This window comes from Oryza glaberrima, chromosome 1 (genome assembly GCF_000147395.1).
Source record: "Oryza glaberrima chromosome 1, OglaRS2, whole genome shotgun sequence".
NCBI lineage: Eukaryota > Viridiplantae > Streptophyta > Magnoliopsida > Poales > Poaceae > Oryza > Oryza glaberrima.
The window spans coordinates 35695742-35717721 of NC_068326.1; the positions used below are offsets into that span (position 1 = coordinate 35695742).

General features: G+C 49.4%; 2 protein-coding genes across 7 annotated transcripts; both read left to right on the forward strand.

Annotated features, from left to right (window-relative positions):
• The first annotated feature begins 7468 nt into the window (after nucleotides 1-7468).
• On the forward strand, nucleotides 7469-13504 carry LOC127753191 (protein IQ-DOMAIN 13). 5 transcript variants are annotated; one of them, XM_052278656.1, is made up of 7 exons: nucleotides 7469-7681; nucleotides 7754-7869; nucleotides 8522-9551; nucleotides 10131-10288; nucleotides 10669-11481; nucleotides 11573-11692; nucleotides 12300-13504. In XM_052278656.1, the coding sequence occupies exons 4-7, from the start codon at nucleotides 10214-10216 to the stop codon at nucleotides 12981-12983; spliced, it is 1692 nt and encodes a 563-aa protein (XP_052134616.1). In that variant the 5' UTR covers nucleotides 7469-7681; nucleotides 7754-7869; nucleotides 8522-9551; nucleotides 10131-10213; the 3' UTR covers nucleotides 12984-13504. The 5 variants fall into 5 exon arrangements, with proteins under 5 accessions (XP_052134616.1, XP_052134637.1, XP_052134623.1 ...); XM_052278677.1 differs by having other exon boundaries at nucleotides 9155-9551; XM_052278670.1 differs by lacking the exons at nucleotides 7469-7681; nucleotides 7754-7869 and having other exon boundaries at nucleotides 8825-8885; nucleotides 9155-9551.
• A 1808-nt stretch (nucleotides 13505-15312) lies between these two features.
• LOC127783389 (chromatin assembly factor 1 subunit FSM) lies at nucleotides 15313-21958 on the forward strand. Of its 2 annotated transcripts, none has more exons than XM_052310659.1 (13): nucleotides 15313-15712; nucleotides 16117-16869; nucleotides 16968-17067; nucleotides 17373-17517; nucleotides 18196-18319; nucleotides 18771-19288; nucleotides 19438-19785; nucleotides 19884-19965; nucleotides 20036-20167; nucleotides 20608-21006; nucleotides 21089-21226; nucleotides 21362-21407; nucleotides 21499-21958. In XM_052310659.1, the coding sequence occupies exons 2-13, from the start codon at nucleotides 16249-16251 to the stop codon at nucleotides 21666-21668; spliced, it is 2823 nt and encodes a 940-aa protein (XP_052166619.1). In that variant the 5' UTR covers nucleotides 15313-15712; nucleotides 16117-16248; the 3' UTR covers nucleotides 21669-21958. The 2 variants fall into 2 exon arrangements, with proteins under 2 accessions (XP_052166619.1, XP_052166624.1); XM_052310664.1 differs by having other exon boundaries at nucleotides 15313-15619.
• The last annotated feature ends 22 nt before the right edge of the window (nucleotides 21959-21980 follow it).

A 21980-nucleotide genomic window follows, 5' to 3' on the forward strand; every position in this document is an offset into this window, starting at 1 on the left:
TATCGGTAATGTCGGTATATCGGAAACGGAACCGTCGGAACGGGAATCTATCGATATCGGTCGGAAGTCGAAAATTCATGTCGGAAGCAGAGAACTGTGGTATCAATCCATATTTAACTATGTATGAAGATGACCTTATAATTTCACCCTTGCATCATCACGCTGCCACACAACACCGTTATATGATGATTAATAAGTTGACAATAAGATCGACAAACAATATAAATAAAGTTCAACAATACTTCAACATCAATGTGGCTAAAGCATACAATGTGGCTTACAAGATAGGATTACATCATAACTAATATTGTCCGACTTTTTTTTAGGATATAGATTTGAAGTCTTCGAGAACACCAAGCTCACAAGCTGGCATGGCTTCAACTGATCAGCTCCTTGTCAAACATCATTTATCATTTCATCATCAATTGACATAGCTACATCGTCATCCTACAGACTACAGTGGCACATTGCATAAGAACTTTTATGTTGACACTGTATAACTACCATTGTAAATAAGTTTCATGCTAAACTAGACTTTTTGGTAGTTTCCAGGTCAAGGGGGATCACCGAGTGGAGTCAAGTTGGTGGGGCCCGCCGGTGGGTCCCACTGTCTTTCCTTTTCCCTCTTTTTTTTTCTTTTCTTTTCTCTCTCTTATCCTTCCCTTCACTCGGTTCCTTCTCCTGCTCTCTCGATTTCTTCCCTATTTTCTCTCTCGTTCTCTTCTCTGCCTTCGGCTCCTTCACGCGCGCCCGAGAGGAGAGAGGTGCCGGAGATGGCGGCCTAGCGCAGGGCGGTGGTGGGGGAAGGAGAGAGGAGAAAGGTGTGGCGCCAGTGGGGAAGAGGAGGCCTCGATGCAGCAGCGCTCGGCACGGCGTCGCTCGGCGCTTGGCGTGGTGGCACTTGGCTCGGCGGCACGGAGGCCGGCGGTGGAGGATGGGGGAGGGAAAGGGGCTGGCTGCGATGGAGGCTGTCGGGGCGAATTAGGCTGCAGCCGGCGTCGGCGACATCGACTGCTTTAGTCTCTTAATGCCTAATGGGCTGCTCCTGCTCCTGCTAGCCAGGCCCAGCCGGCTTCCTTCTTCAGAATTTTGTCGGAAATTACCGATAAAAAACGGTTACCGACCAAACGGTCGGAAAAAAACCCCATATCATTTCCACTACCATTTCCGAAAGAGATTACCGTTTCCATTTCCGATACCGACAATTACTGATACCGACTGAAACGATCGGTGCAAACCGGACACGGAAGCCGGAATTCTCGGAAATTTCCGTACCGTTTTCACCCCTAGGAAGAACGCGGTGGTGCCTGGTGCGTGGCGCCGGCAGGCGGTTTGCGGCGAGGCTCCGCAGCCGGGTGATTTACGCGATCTGGGCCGCTGAATCCCGCTGATCCAACGTCATACTGTCACGCCCCGAACTAGCCCCGAGCGGAACAAGCCCGTAACGCTCCAAATTAACCTGTTAATTGATACCAATCCCAGGAAACAGTGCTGGTATCACAGGAAGACAGAATATCACAGCAATAGTAGCCTCTTTATTACAGAGTAGGATTACAGTCATGTTGGGCTGCGGACAGATCCCGAGCTCACAACTGCATTACAAAAGGGAAAGCGGAAGCCAAGACTTGGACCATTCATCACAGGCGCGACTTGGGAACTAGACCGAAACCCTAAAACTCATCGTAGCCGACTTGCTCCTGGAAGAACTCCGCATCAGCGGGATCCACCTCATCTTCTTCAGTAACTAGGGGGGGATTATTTATATAGAGCAAGGGTGAGTACAGGAGTACTCAGCAAGCCATGAGAATTAAGTGTTTAATGCAGGCTTCAAAGGAAAGGGTGTTGTTTTTGCAATTGATTTTATTTAAACTCCTTTTTGAAACAACTAAGTGAGTGCTTCTCAAACGACACGGATGAGACAGTGCGTCTCGTCCGGTCGGAGTATGTGCAATGTATCAGTCTTTGACTTGATTCAAGGTTGGCACCCAGCCAACAGCTTTCAAACGGCCACCCGGGCCAGGCTGATCCCATCAGCCGTAGATTTTTCCAAACATCGAACCCATTCCACAACAGTAATTTCACAGGCAGTAGTCAAACAAAACTACTCTAGGAATCACCTCACATCCGCCCATGACCGTGGGTACGGCTGTTTGAACAATTTAATAACCTCTGGAGAGGGGGTACACTTTACCCACACGACATTACTAACCCGGATCACCCAGCCCGTGCAGAACGGCCACGTCTGGAGACCTTGAGGCTTTCATGACAAGGCATTTCGAAGCCGACACAGGTTCACCATATGCCAACGAGAGGGGTCCCAGACCAACACCAGATTAGGTCCCAGACTATACTGTGCCAGGAAACCCGGGGGTTCTCCCCGGCACCACCCAGTTGAATCCACATGTCTCTTGGCATCATGGTTCCCCCGATTAGCTAATTACTCAGCCAGGGGTGTCCCATTTCACCATGTGGTCGCACTGTCTTATGTTCGGATGAAATTCCAAGGGAAACAGTCCTTAAGTGCAAGAGCGGGAAACCGTACTCCCGGTACGTCCCCCGGTCTACGGTTTTGGAAATTCATTTAGTTCGCAAGCACCGACCCAGGTGTCGGGTTTTCCAAGTCTTTTGTAAAACCCCAAATTTTACCCATCGTTGGATATTTTAAATTTGAGGGGAGGTGTTCTGATGCGCGTGCCCGAAGGCCCTTGCATCGAAGCACAACAGTTGACAAAGGAGGTTTAAGTATTCAATAATTCACGGAGGGTGATTGCAGCAATTTAGGATTGGGGCCGACAGGCTATCTCGCAAGCTGCGGCCGAATTACTTGTGTTAAACATATCCATGCAATATTTGCGGAAAAGAAATACTTAGATTTAAATTATAGGTGCAAGATGATCAAAGGTGACTTGCCTTGCTCGAGATCTTGAGCTTGATCCTCGAAATCCTCGCACGGCGGGTCTTCGGGCTCCGAAACTACACGCGAAACGGGACAACTCAACAAACGGTGAAAATAAAGCCCTATTATTGACCTCTAAGCGTGCCATTAGATAGATCTCGAGATTTGAGGATTTTTGGAAGTTGAACGGAGTCAAACGGATGTATGGTTGAGAAGTTATTGGATTTCTAAGATTATTGGATTTTTGGTCTAAAGGAAAAAGGATTTATTTAAACCCTTTTTGGAAAAGAAAAGAGGGAGGGAGGGAGATTAGACTTCCCTCGGGCGGCTAGGGCGTGGCCCGAGAGAAGGGGCGCGGCTCGGCCGAGCTAATGGGCCGGCCGGCCCGAGAAGGCGGCCCAAAGGCATGCGCGGGGGAGAGGGAGGGGGAACCGGTGGGCCGGGTCCACCTTGCGTGGTCCCGAGTGGGACCTGCTTGTCGGCGGCTCGGCTCACCGTGAGCGGGGAGCAGGCAGCGCGGTGCTAGGGTTCGGAGGGGGGCGCGGTGCACACGCGCGGCTCACGGAGGACGCGGATGCGGCGGGCCCACGCGCAGCCTCACGGCTCGCGGTGGACCGCGCGCGCGAGCGGGACAGAGGGGAGCGGTGGACCGAGGTCAGCTTGACCCGGTCGCGGCCGAGGTGGCGCCGACGTGGCTGCCACGCGGGCCGGCGGGAGGTTGAAGAAGGCGCCGGCCGGAACGGACGGCGGACGGCGGCTGCGAACAGCAGGGCGAACCACGGCGATACAGGCAAAAGCGAGCACACCGGGAGGTAGCACGGGTTGAGGGGAGACGAGCCAATGGCTTGGATTCGCCGGAGGGAGTTCAACGGCGGCGACCGACGGTGAGAAGAGAGGGAAACGGCGACGACGCGACTAGGGTTCGATTCAAGGGAGTTAGAGCATCTACGCGACTCCGGGAATCCATTCCTTGCGCCGGATTAGGAGGAAACGCACCGAGGGAGGCCGGCGACGAGCGGCTGCTACCGAGCTCGGGCAGTGACGGCGGCGAGCACACAGCGAGCGACGGCAAGGCTTAGGGCGGCGCCAGCTAGCTACTGGGGGTCTACTCGAGCTGCTACTCAAAGCTAAGGGGAAGAGATGGAGCGAGGAGGGAGACCGGAGGAAAGCACTACCGTGCGGGCGGGCGCAGTGACGATGGCCGACGGCGCTGGGCGTGATCGCTCCGGCCTCGGGCCGAGGAAGAGGAAGGAGAGGGTGCGCCCGGAGTCCACGTCACGCGTCCTCGCTCGTGCCAGCTCCTCCGACACGCGCGACGACGAACGGCGACGGTGAACAGGGCAGGGTTGCAATGGCACGGCGGCTCGGAACGAAACAGGGGGATCGAGCGAGAGGGGGAGGGTCGGCTTTTAAATGGTGGCAATGTCGGTTCGGAAACCGACCTCGGAGCAGTGCTGGGCTCACGGGCGCGGGGTCAAACGGCATGGGCGATGGCTGGCGCGGCTGCTCCTCTGCGTCCATGGCGCGGGAACCGAGCGGTGGCGCAGCAGGAGGGCGAGGCGTCGGTCCGGGAAAGGAAAGCGGGAAACGGAGGGGGAGAAAGAGAGCTCGAGCCATGCCGATTTGGGGAGGGAGAGGGATGGGAGCGAGAGGCGCTGCCTCCCGATTTTGGACGGACGCGGGCGGCGCGGCTCGGGCACGCGCGCTGGCTTGCGGGGCCGAGCGGCAGCGCGGCCACGGGCGCGGCAGGGCAGCGGGGCGCAGGCGCAGCATGGGCGGCGACCGCGCGGGCGCGCACGCGTGTGCAGCGCATGGGCAAAGCGAGGGGAAAGCTGAGAGAGAGAGAGAGAGAGAGAGAGAGATAGGCCGAGAGGGAAATCGGCCCACCGAACCTGAGGGAGGCAAACTAGACTTTTACAGAGGGATTTGAATTTGGAGAGATTTCGATTCGGGATTTGAATTCGACGACGGATCGGAATTCGAGATCAGGGATTGGCACGGAGACTGACAACATAAAAAGAAACAGATTTCGCAATTAGTGTTTTTAGAATTTAATTTTCCCGCTAAGCGCCACGACGGAACGGACGCTACACATACGGGGTCCCCAAATTGGATCATTACCCAAGGACCCGACCCAAATCGGGGAGGGCTCACATGGAAGCCCGTTCTAATTGCACGGTCTTTCCCAATCCAAAATGGCCGAACCTTTTCGATTTGGGCCATAATTCCCAAGCAGACATGAAGCCCATGAAGTCATTAAGGTTAACCCATCTAATTTGAGCAAAATTGAAAAAAGTACACCGAAGATCCCTCAACTTGTCATTGAATTACAAAATCGTCCTTAAACCGCAAAACCGGATACAACGCATCCCCTAACTTACAAAACCGTGCAAACTAGGTCCCTCGGCGGTTTTGACTCCGGTTTTGTCCGATGTGGCAGCTGACTCAGCGTGGGACCCACGTGGGTCCCACATGTCAGCCCCTTCTCCCCCCTCCCCTCTCTTCCTCCATCCTCTTCTTTTCTCTCTCCTTTGCTCCTCAGTTTCACCACTTCGGCATGCAGGGCAGCCGGCGGCAGGTGGGGGAGACGGGAGTCCAGCGGCCGGCGACGAGGCGCCGGCGGCGGCGACGGGCGACGAGGCTGCCGCGGCGACGAAGCGGGAGCAGGAGGGCCTCCCCCATGCCGCCGCCACCGGCGCCGCCGATGGCGCGGGCGCCAGATCCTGCCGCCATGAACCCTCGCCATGGTCCTCGTCGATGGCGCGGGTGAACATGTCCTCCGCGCCGGCGAGGTCACGGCCCCGACCTCCGTTCCCACCTCGCCTCATTCCCCTTACCCCCGCCGCCTCTCGCGTGCCTCCGCCTCCTCGCTGCCTCGGGTGACCACGCCTCCGCCCTCGACGCCTTCGCTTCCGTTCCAGCCAAGCCGCATCGCCCCGCCGTGGAGGCCTTCCTCGCGATGGTCCGCGAAGGCGCTCTCCCGAACGCCCGCACCTAGACCGTCGTCATCGAGCACCTCGCGGTCGACGTGGACTGCCTCCTCCTATCGCAGCGCGCATGGCGGACCACCCGGCAGTACAACATGCTCGCCGTGGCGCTTGCGTCGGCAGGGAAGTTTGAGCTGCTCCGGTGGCGGTCGGGGAAGATGGGGTCGGGGCCTCCGCTCGAGGGAGGAGGGTTCCGGGAGCGACGGCTGCTCGGCGTCGGCGCGCAGGTCGCGCACCGCGGCGAGGTCGTCGTTGGCCGCGGCCGCCTCCCGCCTCCCGCTGCTCGACGTCATGTTGAGGTCCGCCGCCGCCTCGTTGCCGGCCGCCGGACTCCCGCCTCCCACTACTTGATGTCGCGTTGAGGTCCGCCGCCGCCTCGTCGCCCATCGCCGCCGCCACCGCCCCGTCGCCGGCCGCCGGATATCCGTCTCCCCCACCGGCCAGTTGCCCTGCCTGACGAAGTGCTGAACTGAGGAGAAAGGGAGACAAAGAAAAGAAGAGGATAGTGGAAGAGAGGGGAGGAGGAGAAGGGGCTTGTCAGGGTTATGGATACCACATACCTAATAGTAGTCAACTAAATCTCGGCAGGACCCACCACATACCATGTCCTATACGGAAACAACCTGCGGATATAGGAGGAGTTCCGGATAAGGAAAGACAACCAGAGTTCTACATGGAAACGACAAGGGACTACTCGGATTGTATCCATATTGGTTTCCCTAGTTCTACTTGTACAAGGGGACACCTATGGGTATAAATACAAGATCCCCTAGGAGGAGAGGGGGGAGAACATAGACACACCCACCACAATCTACGGAACAATAGATCAAGACACAGGATGAACATACAAGCCAACATACGTCAAGACAAGACGCCGGATATCGACTTCAGAGATAGGCATGGCTAGTCCCATACGGTATCTCCGGATACTGATAGGAGAGACATTGCGCTGTCTCTGATCTCGCCGGGCACGAACTCGAGGAGGAAGACTACCCTGTTGCCGACTACGAGTCAGATCTTCAGACCGCCATGTCGACAACAGTTAGATAGGCTACCCCAAATATTGTACTTATGTCATCCAGATGAATAAGAGCAATACCGGCTTCGGCCAACAGGATGTAGGGTTATTACCTGACAATTCAGGGGCCCGAACCTGTATAAAAATCCTCGTCTCCATCTCTTTTACCTCATCTCGCGCATATCCTAGTACCAACGATCCCCATACTATGTAAATACCGGAATCGCGACATCAAACGTCGACAGGGCTGACATGTGGGTCCCACGTGGGTCCCATGTTGAGTCAGCTGCCACATCAGATAAAACCGGAGTCAAAACCGTCGAGGGACCTAGTTTACACTGGTTTTGTAAGTTAGGGGACGCGTTGTATCCAGTTTTATGGTTTGAGGACGATTTTGTAATTCGATGACAAGTTGAGGGACCTTCGGTCTACTTTTTCCAGCAAAATTTGTACTGATTGGGCCCAACAGGCCCAACTAGAGAAGAAGCGCACCCACCAGCCCGTCCCTTCCGTCTCCGGCGGCCGCCGCGCCGCCCCCGCCCCCGCCGCCGCCGCAAGACTCATCCGATCCCTCCGCTCCCATGCCCAGGCTCATCTCAGCGCGATGCTCTTGCCATCACGTAGACGCGCGGCGTGCGTCCACATGGGGAAACCTGAACTTGCATGCCTGCGAAGCCTGTCAAGTTTCACCTCCCAGTTGCCCCAGCCTGTCGAGCACTCCGGCATCTGCAAGATTTGCAGCCATATTATTCAATTCAGCCACACCACCAAAAAGAAAAGGTTTGCACCCTGCAATTGATATTTGATTCCAATTCACCGACAGTTCTTAAATTATATGTTTCAACCTAACAGGTTCAGTTCAGTTCTTCAATCAAGTTCAGTGCGAAAACCTGCCGACTGAGTTAACTGAATCGCACGGACTCACTAACTCTACCCAAAAGGCTCATCCAAAAAGTGCTTCTGATCAGGTAAAAAAGAATGCATATATTTACGCGTTCCATGTTGGTTATGTTAGTTGTTTGTTAGTACGCTTGACACCTAAGAGAGTAAAGCACTTGGGATATTAGATTATGAGAATTGGTTGCTCTTTCTGATGATTAAAATTCAGAAGCAAGCAGAAAGGTGACTAGTTTATTCCAAACTGAGGCAGTACACAAGCAACATTGAGGTGATAGATCCAACTAAGTTATAAATAAATAAACCTGAGCCAAATAGTCTCAAGATGAAGACAGAATTGTCAAAGAAGGCCATGGGATGTGGCCTACATGAGTTGTTGTTAGGAGCAACACCCAACCCAAGCACTAAGACGCCCTCCTCTGATTTTGATGAGGGAACCAACTAGCTAGCTAGACCTCTTCTTTTCTAGGAGATGTTTAAGTTTCATTTTGTCCATGGAGTACCTTGCAAGCAAGACCCCATCTTCTACTTACTTAAGCCACTCAATCCGATTCATTTCTTCCCCCTTTTTTACAACATGTTCCGCACGCATAAAACAGCGCAGATGCAGATGGACTAAGATAGTACATCTTTTTCACTGTGAGTTTTGGTCTCAGCAGTTACTTCTTTTTTCGGTTTTCAGGAGGTGCATCAGCTTATGCTAGTTTTTTTAATTTTTGATAGTAACTTGATTGACAAAGTGCAAATGAGGAACAGTTAGAGGGGAATCATCATACTGGTCCAGAGGATTCATTCTTAAGCAAGTTTAAACAATGACATACAGACGAAGTTACCTACTGTGTGACAGCTAGCTCAGGTATGCTAGTCTAATAACATAGATCAGTTACAACTCAAACTTCCTATTAACCAACAACCAGCATGAGCATGACAGCATCATTTCCCACTTCAGAACCCACGTATGCTAGTGCCAAAGTAGAATCATCAATGTACTTATTACCCTGCAGAAGGCATTGATTTCAGATATAATTGAGAGTGATGCGGCGACTGATTCACATACTAACAGATGAACAGGGACTATTAGATGAAGGTAATTACATCTGTTTTGACTGATAATCTGGACACTCCCCTCTCATATCTGGTCCTGTTCAAAACACATGAGCATTCAAGAAAACACAAAAAAGAAGTGTATTTTACTCGTATTTCAGGGTAGAGCAGTAACAGTGAAGCATACATGTGGATAAAAACCCTTTCATGCATAAATTTTTATTGGCTCCTCATACAAATAAATTGCAGCCTTTATGTTTTTTTTGTACAACTGAACAAGCCATGTTGGTTCTTGTACATCACACATGGCAGAGGTCTAAAGAGACATGTTTGAAGTACAAAGGCAAGGCAAGCCAAAACATTGCCCCTCTAGTTCTCCCTGCTGCAAAAATTCCTGCCTAGCTTTTGAGGCTTATCAATCAAGCAAGGTTGGTTGGATGTCATCGAGTGGGAAAGTGGGCACTCCCCTTCATCAACACCAATCCAGAAAGAAAATCTATATAACAGCCTATTTCAGATGAAGGGCTTTCGAAGGAAAAGGAGATGGACCAATGTGGTTCCATTGCTTGCAAGAACTTGATGCATGCGGCTTGAACAAGAATGAACAAAGATTTGTCGTGAGCTTGTGAGGCTAGTAGAACAAGGTGACAAGAAGAGCCTATCGAAGTATAAGCAAGATTTCTGGGGAGGACTGGGAAGTATAGAAAAGGTATGAACATCAACATGTTCTTGTTCTTGGTAATATTTACACAGAAGTTTTTTCCCATGTTGTGGTGCATTGTTGATGTAGAATTCATGTCTACTAGTAAAAGTTTCCATAGCCTGACATGATATTAATCATGTAGAAGTAGGCATTGACACTACACTCGTATATAGAAATGATCTTATGCTAAACTTTCTGGCTGGATACATGATGTTGTTTTATACCTGTTCGCATGCAGTAGAAGCTGTAGTAGAGATTTCAAACGGCACATTAATGCCATTCAGATCTTAAACATCTGTGTCCTTATGGAGTTAAGTGTGTTGTTTTGAAGTTCCAACAAGGCTGAAGCTGGTCACAGCAAATTTGGTTCTTAGGAAGTAGGACAGCAATGAAATATATTCAGCTACAGCTATTCGAAAGTCAGACAAAAACAATACAGTACTTCGTACAGTTTGACTTGTAATCTGTTACATATAGACGCCAAACCGGTTTTCAAGCATAAGCAGTTTCAGCCATTCAGTTTTTTTTTTAAAACAACTCCATTCAGGCTTCAGTCATACAGCACTTCAGTTTTTGCATATGCAGGCACAGGGAGGAAATGGTCTTGTTGAGTTTTGAGCAGAAAACATCAATTATAGAGGAGTGTGGCAAGGAGATATGTTAAGGAGATGGGCAAGAAGGGAGGCTGGATCACTGCACTCAAGAAGGCTTTCGCCTCTGGCCCTAAGGACAAGCCTACAAATGTAAGTGGTACAGGAAAACAACTAATTACATCCCTTGATCTACCTCTTCTCAACAGTAAATTCCTCATTATGCTTCTCCCACTTGCAACTGACAAAGTACTGAACAAAGTTTTTCAAAAAAGAAAAGCAAAAAAAGATGATTGCCAAAATCTGGTCTTTGCCTGGAAGCAACTCTTGCAAGCTGTATGCACATGTAGAATTGTAGATGAATACAGTGGTGCCGTAGCGACGAATACACTGTTCTGTACTGGACCCAGCAGTACAAAACATTTTATGATGCCAAGTGGTGAATTACTCAAAGCAATCACATTTTATGATTTTATCACAAGATTTTGTAGTAGATGCCAAGTGGTGACTGACAGGTGTGATGGCAATGGCAGGGGCAGCTGGTAGCGCAGTACTCTCACCAGCACAGGAGCGGCGGCGGCGGCGGCGCCGCCGCGAGGGACAAGAAGCGATGGGGATTCGGGCGGTCGCGGCAGCACGCCGAGCCGTCGCCGGCGGGCGCGCTGATCAACATCCCGCTGTACCGCGAGCCGAGCAGCATCGAGAAGATCCTCGTCGACGCCGAGATGGAGCAGCAGCACCGGCAGTACAGGGCGCAGTACCAGATCACGCCGGCCAAGCCAGCCACGGTCACCGCGCCCGCCGCCGCCGCGTCGCTGCCAGCGCCGCCGCCACCTGTGTCGGCACGCGAGCGCCAGCGCCGGCGTGACGTCGACGACGACAAGCCCGCCATCGTGCTCCCGCTGCCTCCGCCGTCGCCGCCCCCGCTCATCAGGAGGTTCGACCATGACAGGGAGCAGCAGCAGAAGCTGCAACAGATGCAGCAGCAGACCCGCGCCGAGACCGAGTGGCGGCGGCCGCAGGCGCAGCGGCGTCGCGCGGCGAGGCCGAGGGGCCCCGCCCCGCCGGACCGCGCCCGCGCTGCCGCCGTGGCGATCCAGTCCGCGTTCCGCGGCTACATGGCGCGGCGGAACTACCGCTCCCTGCGCGGCCTGATCCGGCTGCAGGGCGTGGTCCGCGGGCCCAGCGTCCGTCGCCAGACGGCGCACGCCATGCGGTGCATGCAGATGCTCGTCCGCGTCCAGTCCCAGGTCCGCGCCAGCCGCGTCGAGGCCATGGAGCGCCGCAACCGCCACCACCACGCCGCCATGCTCCGCGACGCCGCCCGCTGGCGCGCCGCCTCACAGGTACGTGAACAAGAACAAACACCGTCACACCAGCGACACCAACCAAACACCGCCGCCTCCGGTGACATCGTCGTCGACGTCGCGTGTGCAGGACGGCGGCATCTGGGAGGACAGCTTGCTGAGCCGGGACGAGATGGACGCGCGGACGAAGCGGAAGGTGGAGGCGGTGATCAAGCGGGAGCGCGCGCTCGCCTACGCCTACTCCCACCAGGTACGATGCCGTGCCGTGCCGTGCGTCGCGACGGCGACGCGGCGGCGGCGGTGTCGGATGGACCGACGTAGTAGTAGTACTACGTAGTGGTTGGATTAGACGTGCCACGAACGCGGCGAAAGGGACGATTTGGTACGAAAAATATATCGTGTGACCGGCCAGCTAAAAGCAGGGCGATTGATCATACGGTGTACCGTCGTTGTTAGTTGGTGCCAAGCCGAAATCGGCTAACTTTCCTTACGACCTCAACACATCCGAGTGACTGTGTGCTGTGTCGGTCTCATCTTTTCGCTCATAGTTATATTTATCAGTCAAAATTTAATTTTTCAACCTTAAATTTAGAATTGATTTGGAAAACACCCACGGCTCTTCTGGCTAGCTCCACAAGGTGAGTTAGACGACTTGGGTTCGAAGCCTCACCCCTTCTAATTATTTGATATTAGATATTTCCCTAATATTTGCTTTTTTAATTAATTTTAGGATTCCTTCATCCAAGCTTATTTTTCAATCTTTATTTTTGATCGCTAAGAATATTATATAAAAGTTTTATTGACCAGATTATTTTTCGTTTGCAAATATACAATTTGGCTTATTTTTCGTGTGGCAGCTGCTGAAGGCGACGCCGATGGCGGCGCACGCGATCCTGGCGGACCTGCAGTCGGGCCGGAACCCATGGTGGTGGACGCCGATCGAACGCCGGCACGAGGCGGAGGCGGCGGCGGCGCTGCTATCCCGGCAACGTGTGGAGCACGTCGGGAACGGCGGCGGCGGCGGCAGGCATGTGGCTGTGACGGCGACGCCGGCGCGGTCGGTGGTGTCGTCCTACTCGACGGCGACGGCGACGACGGCGGTGAGGCCGAGGGCGACGCGGCCGGCGAAGGTGGCGTCGAGCTACGGCGGCGGCGGGAGCATCCGGGACGACGAGAGCCTGACGAGCTGCCCGGCGTTCGGCGGCGCACTGCCCAACTACATGACGCCGACGATGTCGGCGTCGGCCAAGGCGAGGGCGCGCGCGCAGATGCTGCGGCAGCAGCAGGAGAAGCAGGCGCAGGCGGCGCAGGAGAAGCCGAGGTTCTCGTTCGGCCTCGGCCAGAGCATCGGCAGCTGGGCCAAGAGCCCCTTCTGGAAGGGCGGCGCCGCCGCCGCTCCGCCGTCGATCTCGTCGCGGGTTGCCACGCCGGCTGCGTCCGTCGCCGGCAGGCACCGGCCGACGCGGTCGTCGGTGAGCGAGCTCAGCGTCGACTCCGCCGTGTCCATGCCGGCCGGGATCGGCCGGAGGACGTTCAAGTAGTACGATCAAAATCGCTTGCGTCGTGTGTTGGAATTCGTCGTGTCGTCGTCGTCGACTCCTCGTCGTTCGTGCTTTGGTTGGTTTGGTGTTTAAGTGTAAAATGGTGTGGGTTTCTCGTCGTCGTTGTCGTTGCATTGCATGGTGCGTATGTGCGAGCTTGATGTGCGTGATTCGTCGCGGTTTTTACACGTGTGGTTGCTGCCTCCTTTTTTTACGATTTTGTCTCGTGTCGTGACGATTTCGTTTTTTTTTGAGGGGTTGGTTTGCTGTGGTGTAAAAGCTCGGCGAGTTCATGGAACAGGATATGCTCCGTGCGTTCGTGCGCGTGTGGCGTTATTTTGTCATTTGTGATTTGTTCGTGTGCCGTTCCAGTGTTTTGGGAATTTTTTTTTATCTTTTTGCTCGTTTCTGGTTGGCAGAGATTGCCAATCGCCTTCTAGAGCCACTACTACTAGAACCCTAAAAACGCTGGTTGTATCGTAAAAACGTTGGTTATCAATACTACTGCTCTTTTATTTTCACAGTGTCGTATTATTTCACTCTTACATCAATTTTTTTTCTTTTTTTCCATGCTCGAATAAATGCGAAAAGGAAAATAAGCCATAATTGACCTGAGTGGCGTAGACTCGTTGCCTACTGTTAGAACGGTTAGCCACGTGGGTAGCCATTCTCTAAAATTTTATCAATTTGGTAACTAAATCTCTATTGCTTCGTAAACACACTTGCACATGCGACAATATTAATTTTGTACCATTTGGATCGTATAGTCATATGCATAATTATGGATATATTGCTGAAGAACAGAAATAAATTTAATTTTGCTACTGAATGCACTCCATTGGTTTTAAATAACCCAAAACGCGGAAGGAAATGCATAAAACATATATATCAAACATGTGTGATAGCATGGCTATAATTACGATGCACGAGTTCACTCGATTTAAAATCTTAATAATCACTAAAAACCTATAGCATGTAACGTTGATGCTATTTGATACAGTTTATCATGACATGTGAGGTTCATGACTTATCTTAGCCTTCGTGTGTTGAACAGATTCAGGGGCGGAGATAGGTAGAGGCGGGTAGTGGCTTTGGCCTACCACATGTTTTACTTGTTCTTCTTTTTTCTTTGCACTAAAGTTGTCATCTTCTTTTTTCTTTGCACTAAAGTTATCGTAGCTTTAGCAAATTTTCAGAAAAACCAGTATAGCGAATCCCGTTAGGGACACGAGGGCACAGGATAAAAATAGGGTGAACGTTACATATCTTCCAGATTTGTTTTCCCCACCGACTTGATTTTCTTCCCCACCGAGCAACAACGCTTCGTCTTCCTGCTCCCTCTCCCTCCATCCATTCCTCTACAGTGGCCATCCTCATCCTCCCTCTCCTCAACTCATTGACCATTGTTTTCAACGCCAACATTCCTTATCCTCTTCTCTCCCTTCCTACGGTGGATTCAGAGCATGTGAGTGAGTGGAGGTTGGCGAGGGCATGGGGGTTATAGCCAAGGAGGCAGCTAACTATGGCTGTGAGGTTGGGGGATGTCATGTGTGAGCGGAAGGAAAGGGAAGCGGCGAGGCTGAGGGGAATGAGGTCCTGGGCATCGACAGTAGGGTAGAGGCAGCTGATCTCGACGTATATGGTGACGTCGAAGTTGATGAAGTGCATGAGAGGTCGTCGGGTCTCTTCATGCTCCTTGGCAGCCCATCACTTCTACTCGCCGGTGTTGTGTACAAGTACGTCATAGTTGATACTTAGGTATCAGGGGGTCAATACCAGGGTCTGACCGTTTGATACCTCGGGTATCATGCATGGTACCAGGTACCAGGGTCTGGTACCTCAAGCATCATGTCTTGTATCTCAAGTACTAGTTGGTACCCATAGGTGGTATATGGTATCGGGTATGTCATCTATGGTATCAGGTACCGAGTCAAGACGTGGGGAAGGAGAGCGCATTATCATCGTCTGGCTTACCGGCAAGTTACCTATCATTGTCTCACCTTTTCTTCTCCATTCCTCTCATCGACGTCTCCCCCTTCATTTGTTGTTCCCGTGACTGGTGGGGGCAAGGAACTAAGGGTGTCGTTGCTTCGTTTCTTTACAACACAGGAGCTCGAAAATGGGGAAAACAATGTTGGTCCCCTCCAACACTATTTTTTAAAGGTTGCTGAGAAACCTAAGTTCGGCTGTAAGGCAAAAGAAGGCCTTTTAGTTGTAAGGGACAGTGATGGGCTGGTATAGCCACAACCCACATTGCTGCAGCGACCCAATAGCATTTCCCTTCGTGCTAGGCTGCTAGCAGCCGGCGCGCTTCCGCGGGAAGCCAAACCCCCAAAAAAATTTCTCAAAAACTCCGCGGGAAACCACACGCGCGCGCCATCTCCTCCTCTTCCCATCCTCTTCTCATCCCCAAAGTCCCAAACCTCACGCGCGGCGCGAAGCGGCTCATTTTCGGATCCCGCATCGGGCGGGAAAACGGCGGCGGCGGCGAGGGAGGGAATGAATCGCGCCGCTTGAAAAATATAGCCTCCCTCCCCACCCTAATCCCCATTTCCATCACCCCCTCGCGTGGCGGCGATTCGTTTTTTCCCCCAGATCCCTCCTCCGCTTCACTCCACCGCCTCCGGTCGAAGCAGGTGATCGATCGATCTCCTCGCGCTCCTCCTCCTCATCCTCTTCGTCGGCCGCGACTGGACCGGCGGTAGAGTGGAGATCCTCCGGGCTTTTGGGTTGGTTTCTTTCGTTGGATTGTTTCGAGCTAGGGTTTCGTTATGGTCTTGTATTTGCCGTGGGCAATCGAACTCTAGGCTGTTCTTTCGAGCCAGGGTTTCGTTACGGTCTTGTTTGCCGTGGGCAATCGAACCCTAGGTTGTTTTTTTCTCTCCACTCTGTCCATTTTAAGTGGTAATTAGAATTTTTTTTCGAAGTAGTTTTGGGGGCTCAGATGGTGCACTCACGTTTAGATCTGGTCCTGTACTGTTGAATTCCTAAACTTGTTTTTTTGGGTGGGGAACTTGGGATCTGAGGGCTAACACCAAAGAGAGATTTGATTTTGTTCATTAATATCGTGTCTGTCCATGTCCAAGGAGACTGATTTATCTTTTTTCTCCATGTTTAATTTATCTTGATCCAGGTTGAGAAGGGTGGGGGAGATTCTTCGTTCAGGTGGTTAGGTAGAGGAATTCGCTGTTCCTGAGCCAGCCATCGCAAGAACTGAACTCTCAAGTTCGTGCCTTTAGGTGAACATCGCCATTTCCCAGCAGCAATGGAAGGCGGCAAGCTTCTTGGCGTTGCTCACCCTGAACCTGCTAATAGTATCGATGCTGAGCTGCGCTATGATTTAGGACAGTCGCGAATGCAAGTAGATGGACCTGTTGTTCTCAACCGATCTGCCGAGCTTGAGCCCAGCGATTCGATGGCCATTGATGATGTCCCAGTTGAGGCATCAAGCCAACCTGCGCCGGCGAAGCAGTCTCCTGCGCTGATGGATACCATCGTGGAAGTGCAGAAGCAGCTGAAGAGGAAGAGGGCTTCCAGTGGCCCGGCGCTTGCTGCAGCAGACAAGGATGCTCTAGTTTCTGGATGTTGCCAGGAGCTCGAGGGCTTATTGGAGTATTACAGGGAGGTTGCGGGTCACAGGATGCAATTCGAAGTTGGGAACCTGTCGACGAATGCTGCTATCGGATGCTTGCTAGAGGAGAGCAGTCTTGGATTGTCCAAGTTGGTGGATGAGATATATGAAAAACTGAAGGGAATGGAAGGCGTGTCGGCGACTTCGGTCCGGAGTTCTGTGCTGCTCATTGGGCAGAGGATGATGTATGGGCAATCTAGTCCGGATGCTGATGTGTTGGAAGATGAATCAGAGACGGCTCTTTGGTGCTGGGAGGTAAATTCTTGTGTTGCTTGATCAGTTGATGGCTTGATGCACGCAATTATGTGTTTATATGTGTTGTGGTGGCTTAGTTGGTTTTTGTCCATTGACAGGTGAGAGATTTGAAGGTGATTCCTCTGAGAATGCGTGGACCTCTGAGTACACGTAGAACTGCTAGAAAGAAAATCCACGAGAGGATTACTGCTATTTATTGTAAGCCAGACCTTCTTAAGTCCACTTCCATTTCTCAATACGTGGTGGTAGTTTTATAAGAAATTAGCACGTTCTAGCGTAATTGCGTGGGGGCAATTATTGTTCCAAGTTAGAACTGCATTTACTAAATAATTAGTATTGTGTTTATTTCTGGAAAGGCAACCACATTTCTTATATAGTTGTAGGAGTGCTCCAGTTTATTTTATTTTGATCTAATTTCCATATCGGCTTTACCATGAAAATCTACTTATCCAGTACTCCATATCTTTCCTTTTCTGCTCACTAAATAACTGCACCGATTGCAGCAACGTTATCAGTTCTAGAAGCTCCGGGAGCTGAAGCTCAAGTAAATGATATGAGGAAAGCATCACTGAAGTTAAGCAAAGCACTGAACCTGGAAGGTATTAAATCATTGGTGGAAAGAGCAACACAAAAGAGCAACATTGAACGGTTTGTACCTTCTCGTTAGAGTAAAGTGTACGGGCGGTCCTTAAACTTGTAGGGGTGTGTCATCTAGGTCCCTAAACTCTCAAAATGTATATCCAAGTCCTAGAACTTGTCATAGTGTGTCATCTAGGTCCCAAATTGCCACAACCACTTCAGGATCATACATGGCGTTGATGTGGCATGCCACACGGACATGACGTGGCATTATTTTGACTGACAAATAGGACCCATTTAAATTTTTTCCTTTTTCTTTTTTCTTCTCTTTTTCCCCTTTATTCTCCTTTCTTTGTGACCTGAGCAGAAGAAAGGAAAAAAAGAAGAATAAGAAGAAAACGGAAAAGAAAAAGAAAAAGAAAGAAGAAAAAAAAGAAAAGGACACGTCATGTCCATGTCACATGCCATATCAGCGCCACGTAGGATCCTAGAGGGGATGTGTTGATTTGGGACCTAGATGATACACTTTGACAAGTTCTGGGACCTGGATATGCATTTTGAGAGTTTAGGGACCTATATGACACAACCCTACAAGATTAAGGACCGCTCATACACTTTACTCTTCTCATTATTACTTTCTGTCCAAGGATTTTCTTGCACATTTTTTATGACACAGGTGCACACATGATTTTAATCTTGAATCTTTTAGCACTCTGATTTATATATTATATTTTCTTGACAAAACAGGGGTGCCAAAAATACTGGATCAACAGCTAAAGAGCCAATGCAAGAGATGGTGAAAAGCAATAACGATACTGGGATTATTGAGAATGTGGATGACTCTCAGCTGCAAAAAAACACCTCAACTAATGTCAGTATTTCTTCCTGTTTTGTTCTTGAAATGGTCACATGCAAATCTGTTAATGCCAAATTTATTAGAGGATCACATGTATTTGACCAACAATAATTTGGTATATGTTCTGTTGCATATTAGAGCTAAAGTTCTGGACATGACTTCACTTCTTTGAACTATCAACGGCTGACTGTAACAAAAAGCACACAGCTGAACTTACATTATACTACAGTTTATTCTTAAGCAAAGCCACTTGAAATAAGTACTCCCATTTACAATAGGCATGTTGAGCTTGGTGTTGTGGTCTTGAAGTCTTGCTATTTGAGCTACATGTAATTATTCCAAGGATATACTGTTCACTAGCATGGTTTATTAATTTGTTTTGGGGCACAGTGCAATGTGATGCAACAGTAGTTTTGCAAGGAAATTACATATGTTTATCCACTAATGCTATACTGCTGAATTTTAGGAAAAAGATACTCAGAAAGCACAGAAACAAGTTGAAAAGGAGCTAAAACAGAAGGAGAAAGAAGAAGCTCGAATGAGAAAACAACAAAAGAAACAGCAAGAAGAGGCGCTGAGAGAACAGAAACGACGTGAAAAGGAAGAAGCTGAAATGAAGAAACAGCAAAGGAAGCAGGAAGAGGAAGCACAGAAAGAACAGAAGCGCCGTGAAAAGGAAGAAGCTGAAACGAGGAAGCAACAAAAGAAGCAGCAAGAGGAAGCTGAGAAAGAACAGAAGCGCCGTGAGAAGGAAGCTGTCCAACTCAAGAAGCAACTGGCCATTCAGAAGCAAGCTTCTATGATGGAACGGTTTTTCAAAAATAAGAAAGACAGTGAAAAGCTTGAGAAATCTGGAGGAAAGGACTCAGGCGTTCAAACTACTGATCCATGCACCACCAACAAAGAGGTGGTACCATTGGTTACATCCATAATTGATTCTTCATTCTCTCAAAAAGAAAACTGGGCTTTGGAGGATCTTCGCAGGTTAATTTCCTTCTGATGTCAATATGTTTCATATATATGCGCCTAATTGTTACCTCATACTTGAGGCTTTACCAGAAAAAAAATCATTTACATTCATATATTGTTTTAAGATATGCCAATGCATCACATTTAATAGAAATATGTAACAGGTTGCAGATCAGTGGTTGGCAGAAGTTATCTAGCTATAACAGGTCCTCCAGGTGGGGGATCAGAAACAAACCCAAGAAAGAAGCTTTTAAGGAGCTCAAACTTCAAAAAACCTCTGATAACATGCTTGAGGAAATTCTTTCTCCTAATGAAGATACCTGCCACAATTTAAGTCAGGAAAATGAACCAGATAAGTCAGCAAATGATGTTGATATGCTACCAGCGGTTGAGCTACAGTTTCATGGCACCAATCATGCTAATCCTCTGCCAACTAGATCAATAAAGCGGAAGCTTTTGCAATTTGACAAAAGCAACAGACCTGCATATTATGGGACTTGGAGGAAGAAAAGGTTAGTATTTAATTTGAATACCATGTTCTTAATACTTTCCAACCTCCTGTTTTGAATGCCATGTTTCTTAATGCTTTCCATTCTGTAATCCTTTCCAGTGCTGTTGTTGGCCCAAGATGTCCACTTAAGATGGATCCTGATCTTGACTATGAGGTTGATAGTGATGATGAATGGGAAGAGGTAATTGGTGATTTTGCTCCTTTATTCTCTTTCTTTCTGGCAAGAGGTACTCATGTTGTTTGGCGCACAGGAGGATCCTGGTGAGAGCCTTTCCGACTGCGAGAAGGACAATGATGAAGTTATGGAGGAGGATTCGAAGATCACAGATGAAGAGAGCGAAGATAGCTTTTTTGTCCCTGATGGTTACCTCTCGGATAATGAGGTAAGTCATTAATAAGTGAATTCTTTACCAGTTTACGATATAAATAGAACTTTTAAGTTTGTCTTTTTGTGTAAATGTACATCTCTAAGATGCTTCCATTTAGTTATTGTAACTAACAATCCGTTCTGTTGTGAGAGTGGTGTGCTATTTGTTTCTCTGTACCTGCTGAAAGGATGATAGAAATGATATTTGTGCATACTTAAATCTTCGTTGAATTTATAAGAAAATAAAATTGTGGAACAAGACAAATCCTTATATGAATATGTATGCTGATATGAGCTACGTCTTCTACTTTTTCCGTATATGAATATGTATGAGTTCTAGGTTGTGATACACTTTCAGTTCTGTTCTACATACATGCGAGATCAATAGTTGTTTCATTGACTAAGGCCAAGGACTAGGTTCAAATCAATTCAACATTTGGAGTTCCTTTATTGCAGGGGATTCAGATTGAAAGCCTCTTGGACGACAAGGATGAAGCCAGTAGCTCACCACCAGACCAGTGTGCAGAAGTAGAGGAATTTAGGGCTCTACTACGCCAGCAAAAAGTACTAAACACTTTGACTGAGCAGGCTCTCCGCAAGAGCCAACCTCTAGTGATATCAAACTTAACTCATGAAAAAGCTGACTTATTGACTGCCGGAGACCTCAAGGGAACTTCTAAGATTGAGCAGCTCTGCCTACAAGTTCTTTCAATGCGCATCTGTCCTGGAGGTGCTACTATTGATTTACCGGTTATTGATAGTTCATCTGCAAATGCTGAGGAGACCAATCAGTTGAATGTGAAGAGTAGTCCTGCTGCTGCTTCAGCTATACCAGATACAGACCTGGCAGAAATTGTAAGTAATCACTTAGTATTCAATGGTAATGTGTTGATTGGATATGCCATTTTCTTATACATATTGTTCAATTCCAATGCAGGTTAAGGTGATAGGATCATGCCGTGATGGTATCAATAAGCTGGTTGAGTCACTGCATCAGAAATTCCCGAATGTGTCAAAGTCACAACTGAAAAATAAAGTGAGGGAGATTTCTGAATTTGTTGATAATCGTTGGCAGGTAAGATACTTTCACATTCAAGAACGCCATACCAACAATGTTTGCTTTTGTGCTAGTGTTATTTACAGCAGCGCATTATGAGAGATGAAATATACTTGGAATGCTCTATTAAGTTATTTTTTCTTATCTCTGCAGGTCAAGAAAGAGGTTCTTAGCAAGCTAGGCTTAAGTTCATCTCCTGGTACTGTACCTCATATTCATTTGTCAGTAGGAATCTTGCCCCCATTGTCATCTTCTGAAACCCTTCTAACAATAAGTCTTGGTTTTTTCAGCGAGTTCCAAAAAGCCCAAGAGCATAGCGACATACTTCTCCAAGCGGTGTCTACCTCCGGAGGAGGCCATCCTGGCTTCACCTGAGCTGCGCCTGAAGTCGAAAACCACTCAAAACGTCAATGGTGACACTGATATACCTCGAATCAGTCTGCTCCCCTCGTCCCAGTAGGATCCTGGAAGCATCTTCAGTACACCCAGATTAGATACCTGAGCAACAATGGTCTGCAGCAGCAAGGTTACTGCATTGCAACTCCATTTTGCAACATTTCCCTGACGAAAGAGCTAGAAATGTGTTATATAACTTGTGATGGATGCTCTTTTTGTTGCGTTCGCCCTCTGCCGTTTGACATGTATTTATCTGGCAGTGATGGTGATTAAATGTCTGTCAAACTACTGAATCATCTGGGTTTTTTTTGTTACTACAACTTACAAATGGATTCCAAGCAAGAATGTGAATGGTTGAGGAGCAGCAGCATAGCAT